Source organism: Ambystoma mexicanum, chromosome 2q (assembly GCF_040938575.1).
Source record: "Ambystoma mexicanum isolate Mex_15411 chromosome 2q, UKY_AmexF1_1, whole genome shotgun sequence".
In the NCBI taxonomy this organism is placed as follows: Eukaryota; Metazoa; Chordata; class Amphibia; order Caudata; family Ambystomatidae; genus Ambystoma; species Ambystoma mexicanum.
This window is the reverse complement of record NC_090924.1, coordinates 1,284,736,598-1,284,752,677: the sequence shown is the minus strand read 5'-3', so window position 1 is coordinate 1,284,752,677 and position 16,080 is coordinate 1,284,736,598. Positions and strand designations below refer to the sequence as shown.

General features: G+C 46.4%; 1 protein-coding gene across 3 annotated transcripts in view; it reads left to right on the top strand.

Moving 5' to 3' along the window:
* DNAJC13 (DnaJ heat shock protein family (Hsp40) member C13) overlaps positions 1–16,080 on the top strand; it is a 2,820,731-nt gene that overhangs the window by 2,615,335 nt on the left and 189,316 nt on the right. For all 3 annotated transcript variants that reach the window (XM_069648714.1, XM_069648713.1, XM_069648715.1), the window contains one exon: positions 15,492–15,632. In XM_069648714.1, coding sequence (XP_069504815.1) covers positions 15,492–15,632 — 141 coding nt within the window. The remainder of the gene's footprint in view (positions 1–15,491; positions 15,633–16,080) is intronic.

Genomic DNA, 16,080 nt, shown 5'->3' with positions numbered 1-16,080 from the left:
CACGGGCCCAGGTATCTAGATATAAGCCACACAAAATGGTGGCCATGCTCTCCACTAGTATAGGGCATCTTTGTTAATGTTCAGCATTTTCCAGCTATGCAACTAGATCTTGAGCAGGTTTTGGCTGTATCACTTTGCAACATTGCAATATGAGGTAGACTGATGCCCCTCTTGCAATGTTATTTGTGTTTCCTCTCCAGGATCCCAAGCAGCCTGCTTTTGCTGCCCGATTAAGAGGCCAGCAGGAAGATCAAATTGACTTATTTGTGAAGAAATTTCGTCATGAAGAAGATGGTCTAAATCACCAGTGCACCATCGAAACCGGTCGACCATACCAGTTGTGGCTCCACCACAACACAACGAGATATTCCCGATACTATTAGGGGGTACAGTGAAAACTCACTAAGAACTTACATAGTGTGAGTTCCCTCCATAGCAAGCCCCAGAGCTAGTGGGCTCTGTGTTTTTAAGAAGATTTGTGTTTTACCTTCCCAGCGTCTGGGCAATCACCAGCATGCAGAGAATGTGGAGCCATCAGGGTAATTAAATATGCTAAAAATCCTGATGACTCCAGTGACCACATTCCAATTGAAGCAGTCCGGTTTTAGACTACGAGATCTAATTCCCCTCTCGTAGGCACCTTCACTACCGATAGTTGCGCCCCCCCTTGTTAGGCTGTTGTTTTCAAAATTGAGTGTGTTTTACAAATAACTGTATCCTTTGCAGAGAGTCAGGGACAGTCTCTTGACCTATCCCTCTTAGATAGGCGTTTCACCATCCGCTGTCTAGGGACAGGCACCCGGCCCCCGCCACGCAAGGGACAGTGTGTTCTTCCAGAGGGCCAGAATAGCTCATCATCTTGTGTTTTTCCTTTGTGATCACCCAAAGTTGCCATAATCACTCATTTTGCCTTTAACTGCAAATATACCTTTGTTCCCCCAAGGAACCGTTCTTTTGTGTACCAGTACTGTTTTTTACGGTTTGGGAAGGTAGTAGTACTTCCGGCTTTTGTAGCCCAATAAACCCTGTTGTTTTTTCTTTTCCCACTACCAGTAGTGCCATTTGTTGATACCATCTCAGGGGATTTTTAGTATGAGTCAATGGGACCACCTTTTTTCCCTGCCCCTCTCGTTATAGCAAGGAGAGTCCTACCCAATACAATCATGTCATGCTCCGGGTCTTCCACTGGAGGTCCTGCAACTTTGGGAGCGCCTTGCAGTCTCCCTAGGAGATAACTTTATGGACCCACTACTGAATTCAGGCACCTGCTGCTGTCACAAGCCTGGAAGCACCCTGCAGGTAGTATAAGGAGAGACCCACCCAGGGGGGCCGTTCAACTGATCAGGATTCCAGAGTATATGCAGTCAAAATCTAACATAGTGGCCCACCTCCACTCGCCACCACGCAGAGCCTGTGGTCACCCGCACCATGACCTGCTGCAGAATGGTGGCTGGAGCACCTGATGAAGCGCCTGTGATCCCCTTCGCACAGTAGAATTGTTGCCATCGACCCGCTCCCAGTGCCCTGCTTCCCCTCCACTGGTGCAGGCCGCAGATCACGCACCAGGCCTGGGGCTCCTCCTCCACTTCCTGCCTACTGAGGCACTACAAGCGCGACCCTCCAACAGGCCGAGACAAACCACGGTCTCCCTCTCGCCATCCAGCTGAAGTGTCTGCGGCACACTGCACTCCTCACCGGTCTCCAGCTACCGGGCCCAGCAGCTTCTCTATCTCTTATAAAGTCAAACCCTAAGATGGTTTGGTGCCCTGTGCCCTGTGCCCAAAAGTCATGTGATCAATCTGATGTCATCACTTCTTTCTCAGGCGTGGCTTCACCCCATGTGGCCAGGGGACAGCAATCGCTACCTGATCCTGACGATACATGCTGCTATATCAGGGAGGACACATGGGAGGGTGGCGACCCTATGGGGAATCACATGACATAGTTGGCGGATGTCACTCCCTCCTCCCCCATTCCTTTTTTAGGGTTGTTCCCTCCATTCCTCATGCCCTGATGACATATTGTTTCACATCCCCCTCAACCACTGGCCAACCCTACTTCACGTATTCCCCAACATCATACAAGGAACGGTATGCCAACAACTGAGACGAGGAAGAGGCAGGGAGCAGTAATGATTACTCCCGGTGGAGTCGAACATCAGCCTCCTCAACGTCATACAGGTAACCAACGTGACAATAACTGATGAGAAAGAGGGACAGAGAAATGATGATGAATAGGAGCGATAAACCAACAGAGCATTCTAGTCTTTAGAAGTTGTTCAATCATCCCGAGTTGAACGACAGCCTTTTCTGACACCGGTCAGAACTCTGAGGGAAAGCACCCCGTGGGAAGCATTGTGAAAGCGAATGAGAGATGAAGAGGTGAACCGGAGTGCAGGAAGCCCGCTGCCTGAGTGTGAGGCAGCGGGATTTGTGCACGGTAGAGAAGGACACGGCGAAGGCACAGCAGCTAACTGGATGAACGCTGAGCCAACAGATTGAGAGCAGCCGAAGCAGAGAGACGCGAGGGACATTTAAATTTAAAAGTACCCAGTAACCACAGGGAACATTGACTGCTTACCGTGTTACCAGGTTGCTTAAAAGTGTTTGCTGTTTTGTAAAAGTAAAACCCAAGACGCAAAGTGAAGCTTGTGTTAACGGATTGATTGATTGATATTTTATTTCTATCGCGCTCGTACACAAGTGTTTCAGAGCGCGATAAGGCAAGAGAGGGGAAAAAGGGGAGAACAAAACAGCGATCTTACTCGGCCCAGTGACAATGAGAATGTGCAAGTGCATGGGAGAGGGGGAGGGGAAACGTTCATGGAAAGGGGGGAGAAGTGGAAAATGCGAAGCAGAGGAGAATCAGATAAATAACAACAAATAAATAATAAAGGCAACAAACAGTGGTAGTGCAGCCAGTAATTTGCAAGTGCTAGGTTTAAGGCAGCAGACAGGGTAGGTCTGATAAGTGCAGGAAGAAATAAATTGGTTTTGTGAACCATACTATGAATGTGCCGTTGAACCCACATCTAAAAGGAGAAAACAGAGTAAATGCGAATGGTCTAGGAAAAGAGACAGAAACCCAATATATGAAAGAAGAAGCAATTATAGAAACAAACAGTTAAACATGGGTCAAAAAGCCAGCATTGCGCAAATATCATTTTTGGATAAAAAGGAAGGTAGCTGCTTGCAAGTCATGGCAGGAGAGTATACCAGGAAAAACCAAATGTATGCAAAGAAATTACAAGGCAATTATTAGAAATACTGTATAGAAGTCCTGGCAAGGGAGTGAATATACCAGGCAAAGCCAAGTGTGTCAAGTGTTTGAAAAGAGAATCTCAAGGAAGATCCATACCCTTGAGATTTTGGATATTTATAAATATGGAAAAGAGCCTGGCAGAGGGGGAGTAAACCAGGTGATCTGCGAGTTTGGGACCCGTAGCCAAATTGTAATAAAGTGAATAGAGAATCCCAAGGAAGGTATGCGTTTTGATGAAAGGAATCTTCTGGGGTAGGGAGCCATTCTCTGGAGCCATGAACCTTGTCCACTTGGAACTTTTTGGTTGGATTTATCCCTTTGTGTTGGATTAGAACATTTGTGCAATTTGAGCAGCAAAGACAATATCCTTTGCACCTTAGAGTTAGTTTAAAAGTGGGAGGGTCAGAATATTGTTGCTTTGGAAATCTTGACAAAGGACAGACCCATTAGTTTTAGTTGCGGTAGGGAAACCGCTCCTAGATTAGGGATAGTGAGGCATTTTCCAACCCCTTTTTCATTTAATAAAAGTGTATGACCACAAACTTAAGCTTTCAGTTTATCATTATAACTCCTCACTCTGCAGTTCCAAAGTATATACTCACAGGTAGGTTTATAAAGAGATTGGCAATTCCAGTGTTTGATTAATAAGATTCAAACCGTTAGATAAAGTTCAGGAAAAGAAACGCGCTCAATCCCATTCCTTATGTTAAGATCCCTGACCAGGCCTCCACTGACCAAAGTCAGGAAAGAGTGACGCAGGGACAGGATGTTGTGCCCATGTAACCCTACCGAAGACAGAGAGGGGTGGACAGAAACCGGTAGATTAACTTACCCCCTGACTCTGATTTCTCCAGAGACCTCTCCTGGTTTTCTGGAATCTTTTTGGAAAACAATCTCTGTACTTGGTCCGTTTGAGGAAGATCCAGAGGTTGCGGGTGCAGAGGTCACTTTTGGCTTTGAGGTTTAGTTTCAGTCAGTCGCTGTACTTAGGACAGCTTCTAGTACTCAAGAACAGAAAGCTGTAGTTCTCCAGCATGGGGTCTGGCATGGATTCACATGCTCATGAATATTCCCCGTTGTCAGGTTGGAAATACTCAGTAAAAGAAAGAACAGTTTTGATTTAGCCTAAAATATTCATATTTATACTGCACGTTTCAGTGTTGGGAGTTCTCTTGTATCGCTCTTTTAGCCTTTTTTGATATTTCATGTTTTTTCTATAAAATTGGTCATTTTTGACCAACGTTATTCAATCTTCAACGATCGCTCAACTACCGGCAGCAGGGTCCGGTTGTCGGCGAAGATCACCTTCATCGCAAATCTTCTCTTCGAAGGCCCATGCTTCAGCCTAGTTTGCACCTCAATGATGTCGGAGAGAAGGAGTCTCTTCAAGCTCTGCGCCAAGTGTGGACTACGGAACATCTATGTTTAGGATCGGCACCTCAAGTGCCTATATTGCCTGCATCATGACCATGATGATGAGGGATGCAGGATCTGCCGCAGTTTTCTGCCGTAGACCAGGAAGGACCCTTACCGCAGGTTAGTAGCGTGGCTCCAGTTAGGGAACACCTCTGACTCGGCCTCCAGCATAGCCATGCCCCATACAGGACCGGCCGGGCCCACGAGCGTGCTCCTTCACAAAAGAGGTTGAGATCCTTTGAGGATGCCTTTGGCCAGAGGATCCAAAAGAAGGCCAAGCACCACGCTGCGTAACCAGCTAGGGTTGCCGCGGGACTCAGTTCGGGAAGGAACCTTCTCCATCTCTGCCCATGGTGAGCCTGCTGGGGTGGCGGAGGGGTTAGGGGTGTACCTTCCGTGAGGTAGTCCCTGTCCCTTCGAAGCACCGTTCCTCTTCTAAGGACAAGGGTGTGAAGGAGAGGCCTAAGACCAAGTAGACAATCAAGTCTGCGAAGGCCTCGTCTTCGTCGACAATCTCTTTGTCATCCACGATTTCTGTTCTGTCGACGGTGACCCTGTTGACGATCACTCTGTCGACGACCGCAATGGCTGCCATCCCATCCACGACCCCCGTCGGCAAAGTCAGCGACAAACCTCATTTCTTCGGCAACGGGAGGAGCCATTACGACGATGGTGTCCACGCTGAAGACTACGGCTACACGCAAGTGTCTTTACCTCCACGCCTGCCGCCTCAGCGCCCACGGCTCCTGAGAAAATGTCTGTGCAAGAACAGGGTCCCATCGTCGCCTCTTTCCCTAGGGATTCAGGAAGCTGCTGCCTCCTAAGGATTTTCACCCCAGGGTGGGGAAGGTACCAGCACAGGGAACAGGCACAGAAGACTTGTCTCTATCCCGGTGCTAGATCACATCTGGGAGGATGGCCTCCTAATTATGAAGAACCTCTTTCTTTTTTTTTCAACAAAACCTTTTAAGCATTTTCATAAAGTATACATCAACATGGCTAATAGACACAAATGCAGACATGTCGAGTACAATTGGATGCAGGTATACATTCCAGGGGCAGGTATACATTCCAGGGTTCATTTCTCAGGGATAGTGCAGTTTAATTGTTTAATGTTGTAGCGAGCCCTGCAGCGTTTGTGCGTGGGGTTTCCATGCACCATTTCCAGGGCTTTAGTAAGTCTGATGGGACATTTAGAATTCTTGTATTCTGAGAGTTTCCATGAACCTGTTGTTTGGGACCAACCTTGTCTTTGGTGCTATTTGAGCCAGCGGGTAATGGGGGGATGGCAAGTTAACCCTGGGAATTTTTCCAAGTAGTCCAGAAAGGGGAGACACCATTTGCTATGAAATTTGTTTGTATTTCAGGCAGATGGACGTGATTATTTTCAGCAACTTCTGTTGGGGAGAATTCTCCAGGAATGGCTAATTTCCCTTACCTACTGAGTCCCTCAGCAGCTTTGCTGGATTTCTAGAATTTATTTTTTTCACCTGGTAAGAGTGTGAGCCTGTTTTCCCACTCTTACATGTGTTTTGCTGTGTGTTTTACATTTCTGTGTGATCTTGGGCACTGGAGCCTCACCTACTCCAAGGCACCATATTTTTCATGTGTGTTACACAGCACCTTCAGTGCAGTGACACAGAGTTGTCTTTTCGACTTCCCACCAACTCCATTTTCTGGGGCTGACTACAGTCCCCCAGAAAAGGGTAAAGTTGCCATTAACTTTACTATAGTCACTTTAAATCACAGACCCAGTACACCCATCTTACATGGAGTATTGGAAAGGGTTAATTCTTATCCCTTTTTGTCTGTACCTCTTGGGGCATTGTTTCTCTCTCTTAACATTGAGATTTGGCTGGTGGCAGTATCTACCCTAACTTTTCTACCGCGATTATCTTATATAAAAGTGGTAATGTTTTAGGCTATTATATTAGCCTCGAACATAAACCACTTGACCAAATAGATTTTATTTTGGTTCCGGCTGGGTTTATTCACCATTTCTTTTTGTTAAAGTCTTTCTCGTGTTTCTCTCTGCGCGCCAAACCGGGGATGACTCCTTTGTTCGCTGTCTTTTCGCGGGCTTGCCCTCCTTAAGGTGCCTGATAGTCTGGGTAGGCAGGATGTGAGGGAGGGATCTTCGGACCCCTGCCATGGGTTCCCTTGGTAACCCAAGTCACACTCTTGTCTGATTGGCTAAGGAGACTGGCCTTGCCAGGCCAGCCGCCCTGCTGTGTGATTGACAGCCAGGCTGTATGAATGGGGGAAAACTGCATTAAAAGCTGGTCTATGGGACTGGAAGAGCAGAGTCACCACTGGATCGAAAGAACTAACGAGGAACTGGAAGAAGAGGACCCCTACCATGACTGAACCGCCCTATGAAGCCCTGCTGCAGGTCCGAATCGCCAGAATCCGACGACAGAGAAGATCCTCCAGGAAACTTCTTCACTTGACCTGGTGGGACCAACCAGTTTGCCCACACTACAAGCCAGGACCCCTCCTCTGGATAGCCAGGAAGGTCGGACCCTGCTTGGGGTTTAAGGAGCGCACCTTTTATTTGTTGTTTTGCTCTCCTGCTGGTTTCTTCCCTGGGTGGCGCAGGACCCTCCAGTCTTCCTGCTTCGTGTCAGTTAGACAGTCGCTTCAGGAACCGTGAGCCTGCAGGAAACACTAGGAACGTCCGCCTCAGCTCCCTCTCGTTCAGCCGCGGGGAAAGTGTTTGAAATCTTTCTCCAATCCGAGGGCTTGTCCTTCTCTTCTCTTTGAACTAACCTTTCTACCAACCAACCTCGTCTGGAATCTGTGCCACAAACTTTACCACGAACTACCCTGAGCCGTGTGATCTTGAGCAAAAGACTTTTTGACTCATTGACTTCGGCCCTAAGCCTTTTCTAGCTGATCTAATCACTCTAGTCTTTCTTGTTCAATTGCCCCGAGTACTTACCTGTTGGTTTTGCCTAATTTCTAATAACGTTGTCTTTCCCTCCCTTTTAAATTGCTGGAGTGCCATTTTGCTCCCTCTTCATTTTGTGAGCTAAACTTGTCTGGAATTTAAGGGAATTGGTGTGGTGTATTTATGACTGTGATTTTTAACTTGCTTAGATTAGTGAAATGTTATACAACTGTTGAGTAAATAAATCTATATTCTTTTACTAAGAAACCTTGAGTCATTGTTTGCCTGAATCATAGTAATTGCTGTCCTTTGTGTAACTATTTGTACTGCTCACTTACTCTTGAGATAAGTCTGGCTGCTCCGCTACTGCTACCACTATAACTGTGTAGTACAGGCTTGTACCAAAGGTGAAATTGTACTGTCACTTGTAGTCTTAATTGTGTGTAGTGTTCCCAAAGGGTACTACATATAATTCTGCCTAACAACTACTATGTCCCAACATTTCACCCACTACATGGGGAGAGCAGGGCCATCAGGGTGTTTACACAAGCGAGCTATGATGATTTTAGCCGTGTTAAGTAGTTGGGTGCATAAGTTTGCTATGTGCCCCGTAAGTGGGAAGGCCCCTTCTCCGGAGTCCGCTAGTAAGAATATGCCCGTGTCCAATGGAATTGTCAGACGAGTGATCAGCCCAATTTACTCCAAGACCTCTTGCCAGAATTGAGTAGCTTTTGGGCGGGACCATAGCAGACGGAATAAGGTGCCAGTGGATGAACATCCTCTCCAGCAATGCATTGGAATCGACGGGTTACTTTTGATTAATAGTTCGAGAGTCATGTACCACCTGTAGCACACTTTAAACTCCCCTTCCTGGTTAGTGACACATTGAGAGCTTTATGCATTCGAGTCCATATCCGATCCCAGTCTTCTAATTCTAGTGCTCGCCCAGATCCCTTGCCCAACTAAGCATGTATTTTTCCTTTCTATTAGGGTCCGATTTATCGAGTAATCTGTATAGGGTTGAGACTTTACCCTTGGGTGGTGGTGATGTTAGGGTACGCTCTAGAGCAGTTAGGTCCCTCCCTCCATTAGCCCTCACAGCGCTATGCGATAACCAGTTTCTTAATTGTGTGTGATGAAATCTTTCGGCCTTTGACACCTGGAATTTTGTTTTACACTCTTTGAATGTTAAAGGAGTACCATTGACCAGGAAGTCTGATACTCGCGTTTGCCCCCCCACCTCCCTCCACCCAGAAAATACTTGGGGAGGTAAGGTGGGGGTGAAGTCAGGGTTGTTCCAAATTGGGGTTGGGGGACCAAGGCTGCCTGTTCATCCCCATTTGCTAGCTGCTTTTCTCCAACTTACTATTGTGTTCTTAGTAGCTGTACGTGGGCCTGAGTTTAAGGAGTTTCAGGGAGCTGTGATGTGTGGTTGGGAGGCTAGTGGAGCTGGGCTCCATGCTTCTTCTAGTTGCTTCCATTGGGGCGGGTTAGTGGTCACTTACCATGTAAAAGCATGAAAAAGTTGTGCTGCTAGGCAGTATCTGGATACATCTGGGGCTCCAAGCCCACCCGTGCATATAGGGCGAAGCATAATCCGTTTCACTTTGCGTGGTTCCCCCACTCACCGAACCCCCCCACCCAAGACAAGTTTCAGTATGCTTTTTTGCAGTTTTTGGAGGTTTCCCTCCGGGATGTGGATTGGCAGGGCTGCACAGTGGTGAATCACTCTTGGCACTATGTTCATTTTTACAGCTGTTATTCTCCCTAACTAGGAGATCTCTTGCTTGTGCCAGTTTTCTAGGTCTTTATGCAAATCACTGAATAATTGTGGTATGTTGGTTCAGTATATGCGTTCCACTTTGTTTGGGATTTGCACTCCTGAGTACACGACGGAGGTCTCGGCCCAAGGGATGGGATGTCTGGATGCAAGAGACTCCCTGTGTTTTTGTGAAATGTTAATTGCCAAGGCTGCCGATTTTGAGTAATTGACCCTGAAGCCCGAAACCTTGCCAAATGCCTCAATTTCTTGCCATAGGGATACCATTGATCTGTCTGCCTGAGTTAGGGTGAGAAGGACATTGTTCGTGTACATGGCAGCGTTGTAGTCGTGTTTGCCCACTTTCAGGCCCTGTATTCGTGTTTTTTGATGGATTTTGGTGGCAAATGGTTCCATTGAAAGGGCGAATAGCAATACGATAGTGGGCAGCCTTGTCAAGTACCTCTAGAGATGTTATTCTTGACTGACCTTGTGCCATTCACCCTTAGAGATGTGGTGGGGTGCTGGTAGTTGGACATGGACCATTTTCTAAAGTTGGAGCCAAAACCAAAATAGGACTGTGTTCGTCTAATGTACCCCCAGTCCAGCTATTCGAACGCCTTGTGTGCGTCAAGGGAAATGAATGCCAGTTCCTAGCCCATTCTAGTGGCACTTTCTATCACTTGAAGAACATCTTTATGAAAAAGGCTCCTTCGAAAAAGGACCAGTTTGTAAAGAAATACAGGGGCCCTCAAATGACTGCAAACAAAGCCCAGTCTGGATTCTGTGTTCTCCACGACTGCTCACAAATGTTCCACCAACCTTTCTTCTCAATCTGCCGTACCACTTGACAAGGAAGAGAGGCAGCTGAGCGATTTTGTTAAGTGCATTATTTCTACTCTGGTCACTAAAAGAAAGGATAACTCCTTGGCAGTATGTGCAGCTACGACAGAGAACTGTGGTTTAAACTGGGCCCCATTCTGGAATTCTTGATGGACAACGACGAGGAGGAGGAGGCTTTTAAACTTCTTTGTGAGGGTGAGGCTGCTTCCTAAAAATGCCAACTTGGTTGCAGTGGACATCGCTGATGCTGGTTTCCACCAGATGGGCAACAGTTTGATGCTAACGTACAGGGATGGCTGAAGGCTACCAACCTTCAGCCGGAAGTGAAGGCGAAGATTGTGGATGTGCCTTTTGACAGCAAGGACCTCTGCTGGAAAAAGGTCAGTTATATGCTACAGGTGAAGACTCAAGAAGCCACAGCGCAGCTTCCCTTGATTTAAGTTGACTGTAAATGCAGGAGCAGGTGACTTCTAGCATAAGCTGAAGATCTGCAAAATTCCTTTTTGCAGATTGTCTTTTCTCATAACGACAACCATGGTTGCAGCGAGGTAGAGAGAGAGCGCTGGCCAGTCCACTGGTTGGTCCAGGGACACTTCCAAAGTGTCCGAAAGCACAGAGACTGATTGGTGTTCGAGTCTTGGACCGGTGGGAATAATGTGTCTTCTTGAGATCAGGCAGAAGAGTATTGCTTTACCAGGCTAATCACTAGAGTCTATTCTGGTACACTGCAGGGGTTGTCAGCCGGCTACTAGTCTTTGTAGAAATCCTGGCTCTGACAGTGATCTGAAGAACAGTTGCAAGAGCCTCTCTTGTATCCCTGATTCAGGCTGGGAGCAAGCCCACCAATAGTAATGATCTGCACTATTCAAACAGCCAGGGGTTGTCCCATCCTAGTCAACCACTGGTCACTATGTTGGCCCAGCAAAAGACTTTCAGTAACCAGAGAGTGTGGATTTTTGCTAGACCGTCCCAGACGCCCCTGCCCGCCTCTTGCGCTCACACACACAGCCCCTTTGCCAGAGAGAGCCCCTCACACACAGAGCCCCTTTGCCAGAGAGAGCCCAACTTTCCACGAGAAAGGGATTTCCTTATAAGGCATTTCCTGACCTTAGAAAGCAAAACATCTTGCAGCATGGCCATCACAGGGTGCACAAGTAAAATAACTTAAACAGTAAAAATCACTCATCTGCCATCAGTTGTCTGTCACATTGTCAAAGCAACCGAAAAGCCATTATATAGAAAGATCTAAGAATACAAATCATCCTAACTGCCTCTTGCTGTGGTGATAGAAATACAAGAATGAAAACAGAGAAACATATTCTCTCAGTGCTGACAGTGTTGGGAATTAGTCGGTTTCCCAAAAAGGAGCAAAACAGACATGGGACGTAAAGCAGAAGGCTTTGCTGACCTCCGTTAAGATGGATTTCTAGAATCTGGCCTTGTGTAATGATTTTAGGAGACCAACCTAGTTATAATGGACAGGGAACTCTTGAGAGGTTGGCCAAAACCGAATCAAGGTAAATTTGATGAGCAGTCAAGGCTATTCTCAGGGGAGTGTGGGTGTGAGTGGGGTCAGAGGCCCTCAATGAGTCCACACAATATAATACACAATAATTCAGAAATGTATACAAATATTCATTCTAGGCTTAAATGAAACTAGCAGGTGATATTATTGCATAATACTCAATAATAAGTATATATACATTCACCATAAAAGCACCCAGATAACTTATTCGACACAGCAGGGAAGTACAATAATGCAGTGTATGATAGAACCAATTCATAAGTAATTTCCCTAACTTAAGCAGTCCAATCCCTAAGTAGAATGGCTCCTTGTGCCCAAAGGTCACATCAGCCTCAATGCTTCTCACCAGACTGTCTTTGCAAGTAAGTTATAATTTACTTGTGTTGGTGAGGGAATTAAATACTCTTCAACAATTTTACTAAGATAAGTAAAGAGGCTTTTATATTTCAGGAGTTACTACCCAGGTTCGATGACCAAAGGGCAGTGGAATGGGTTAGGAGACAAAGGAACTTGTTCCTTATGTTATCCTGTGAAGGATAGGGGAGCAACAGATGCACTGCGTTTACTTACCGCCTGACTCCAATTTTCTGTGGTGACTTAGTGGGTCTGCTGGAGGTCACTGTTGTTTCTAGGGAGAGGTGCCCAGGAGGGTTTGCTGTGATTTTAATGAATGAAAAAATTGAGAAATGTAAAAGGGAAGCTAGGTTTCCCAGTACTGGTAGTCTGAAGGACTGATCAATTTTCCCTGTAACAAATGAGCAAAAGGAAATTTAAGCAAAGGCTTTACTTCCCTTCAGAAGTCAGAACAGGTTCTTAAAATCTATGGAGGACAGTTGCAAAAAAAGATCTTTGCCAACAAATTTCAGCAGGGAGATTTATTTTCTTCACTGGACTTGGAGGCCACATACTTCTATGTCCCGATCCATCAACGCTACAGGAAGTTCCTCCTGTTCACAGTTGCAGGACTGCACTAACAATTCAGGGCGCTGCCCTTCGGCCTCAAGACTGCCCCAAGGGTTGCCTGGCCCCCAGTAGCAGTCTACCTTCTTCGTGGTGGCATCCATGTATACCTGTACTATGATGATAGATTAATCAGGACCCCCCTCCCTCAGACTATACGTCACACCACGGCAACGATGCACTGTTTATCCTCTCTGGGATTCTCCACCAATTATAGCAAATCCATCTTCACTCCTTCCCTGCAGATGGAGCGCAACTGGTCACATTTTATTACATGGCTACCCTGTCGGCAGACAGGCTTAGGATCATCCTGTCAAAGCCTGACTTGCTCTCACCGAAGCAGACCGCGTTGGTCCGTTCCTTAAAATCTCTCATCAAGTTGTCACTCACATGCCCTTTCCCCATCAGCCTGCTCTGGTGGTCGGTGCCCACCAACCTTGTCCACGGTGCACCTTTGCAGCCTCTGACACATCAGGTCACACACCGACCACTACCATGCCAAAGGCCTGTGGTCTCCATCTGACAAATTGCTACACATCATGTTCTCGAACTGAGAGCAGTGTTCTGAACTTGGTTCTTTCGCCTCAATCTCCGGTGTAAGGTTGCTCAGGAGTTCACAGCAGCAGGAGTTCTCAGCAGAAGGGCAGGCCCTCTGAAAGTGGGCCCTGGCTCGCAGTATGTTAGTGTTCCCCTTTCATCTACCAGGTATCCAAATTTTGATTGCCAACTCCCTAAGCAGGGAACTATGCTCCTGCCGTATCTGGGAGGTCCTCCACAACCAGCTTTATCTTGTCTTTCAAGCATTGGGAGTTTCATATATAAACATAGACTCCACCAGGGAGAAGCAAAGTGCAGCACATTCGCCAGTAGGTTCCCCCCAAGCCAAAAGTCTTGGACACCTTCACTTTTCCATCGATTAACAAGTTTCTGTATGTATTCCCTCAGTTTTCACTGACCCCCAGGATCCTGCATGCTTTCACATGAGAGCGGTACACAGAGATCCTGGTGTCCCCGGCCTGGCTGAGATCATTCTGGGTCTCTAAACCACCTTAGGCTCTCATCTGCACTTCCGATCCCTTTGCCTCAGGTCTTCAACCTCCTCTCCAGGGTCAAGGTAATAGCCCTGCACAACGACCCAACTCTCAACTGGACGGCCTGGCTCCTGCTTTCCTAGGATTTGGGCATGTTCCTATGCTTCAGGATTGCTGCAATGTTATGGCAATACACCTGTTCCTCCACAGTTTATTGCTTTCACCACAAATGGATGCTTTTCACAATTTGGTGTGCTACCAATCGGGTTGATCCCTTTTGCTTCCTACTTCAAGACATTTTACCATGCCCTTGGCCTGCGATGGACTTTCGCATTCTTCATTTTAAGTCCATCTGGCAGCTATTTCCATATTTACCCTCACATTAGCAGCACCATCACTCTGGTCCCATTGCCTTATTAAAGAATTCCTGAAAGCTCTTTACCCGGCCATCCGGCCTGTGTGGACGCTGAACCTGGCGTCGGACTTAGTTGATGATCTTTCCCAAACTCTCATGGGTCCTCCCTTCAAGCCATTGCACAGGGTGCACATAAAGTTACTCTCTGGTAAGACTTCTTTTTTGATTGCCATCATCTCTGCTAGGAGAGTTGGGAAGATCCAAGCTTTATGATGCAGACCTCCCTACCTGGAGTTCTACAAGTCCAAGATTGTGATATGGATGAATCCTGCTTTCATAGTTCCATCTTAATTAACCCTTTGGCTTGCCTGTCTTCTTTGCCTCTGCCTGTACTCCGTTGGAGCACTCGCTACATTCACTGGACGTCATGCAGTGCTCGAGGTATTATGATGTCTGTTTCAAAGAACTCCACACATCCTCTCAGTAGTTCGTCACCTTTGTTCCCAAGGCACTGGGTAAAGGGCTCTCCAAGTCCTCCATCTCCTACTGACTGAATTTCCTGCTGTCACTGCTTCGCTAACAGGCCGCTTCTTGGTCAGCCTAAGGCACACATCATGAGGGGCATTTCTTCCACTACTGACTTTCTCTCCGGTGTCACACTGTTTGATATCTGCAGGGCGGCTATGTGGAGGTCTGGCCATACCGCCACGAGATTCTATTGCGTTGACAAGGATTCCACTGAGTACAGGGTCGGCCAAGCAGTGCTTTGCAATCCTTTCACGTGAGGTGAGTTTTTTCCCTAAAGATAAGACTGTTACTTCTGTCCTTTTTGCAGTGTATATGTATGTGTATACTGCTTTGTAATCGATTCATGCAGCATGTGAATCTATGAAAGATCCAATGCTGGAGAAAGAATAAGTTACTTACCTATAACTCCTGTTCTCCAGCATTGCTATCTTTCATAGATTCAAATGCGATCCTCCCGCCTACCCCGCCTTCCTCTTATTGACTCATATTGATACTTTCACGTGCAATATGCTAATCTGAAGATGTCCTCCAGGAGTAGAGCTAAGCAAGTCTCTTCCTGTTGGCTGTGGGGTAACATGACCCAAAAACAACTCTAAGCGATCACTAAAGTAACTAGTTTCAAATTCAAATAAAACTGCTTTAATGTTACCGATTATTCCCAGCCTGACAAAGGAATATTCAGACAGCATATGAATCTGTGAAAGATACCAATGCTGGAGAACAGGGGTTACAGGTAAGTAATTTGCTCCTTCTCACACAAAGCATTACCTTCTGGCCTTTCTGAATCATTACATATGGTATGTCTAACATGCCTCATTGTTCTGGTAGACATGGCGAGTATATGATGTGGCAGTTGTATCACTGGTGCTGTTTTTTAGATTTAAATAAAGTATTAACATTGTTGTTCTTTTTCTTCTATCTAGTTATGTGTGCGTGCAATGGCAGCACTTGAGACCATAGGACCTCTGATGACTGGAATGAAAAAGCGATCAGACACTGTTGGTTTGGCTTGCGAGACACTGAACCGAATGTTTCAAAGGGAGCAAACTGAATTAGTGGCCCAAGTAAGCAAGTTAATATTTTGATTTCTCTACATGTGTCAATAGATTCAATTCAGTAGTACAGTGTGATGGATTAAGGGGCTAAATGTTCTTTAATGGCTTAGCAAAAAATTGTGTGAACGCAAACAACCAACAGGATTTTATAATTCATTAGTAAACTATTAACTGTATGGCAATCTTGGTTGGATGTACTCCTCAAACACCCCTTGGCATCACCTCATTGTTCCTCTTACCACTAAGGACCAATGGAAAGTACCCTTCATCCACATGGGCATTTGCACCTCTTAAATCATGCAAATAGCCTGTGCATCCCTGTATTCTTAAGTCCTGGGCCGAGTGATCTACAGTCTCCCAGGAGCAATGTGTTATCCTGCAACATTTGTATTTCCCTGACCCTTTGCTGTATGCAGCACACACTAAATGGCACCATTCGGACCTTGCTCAGTGGCAG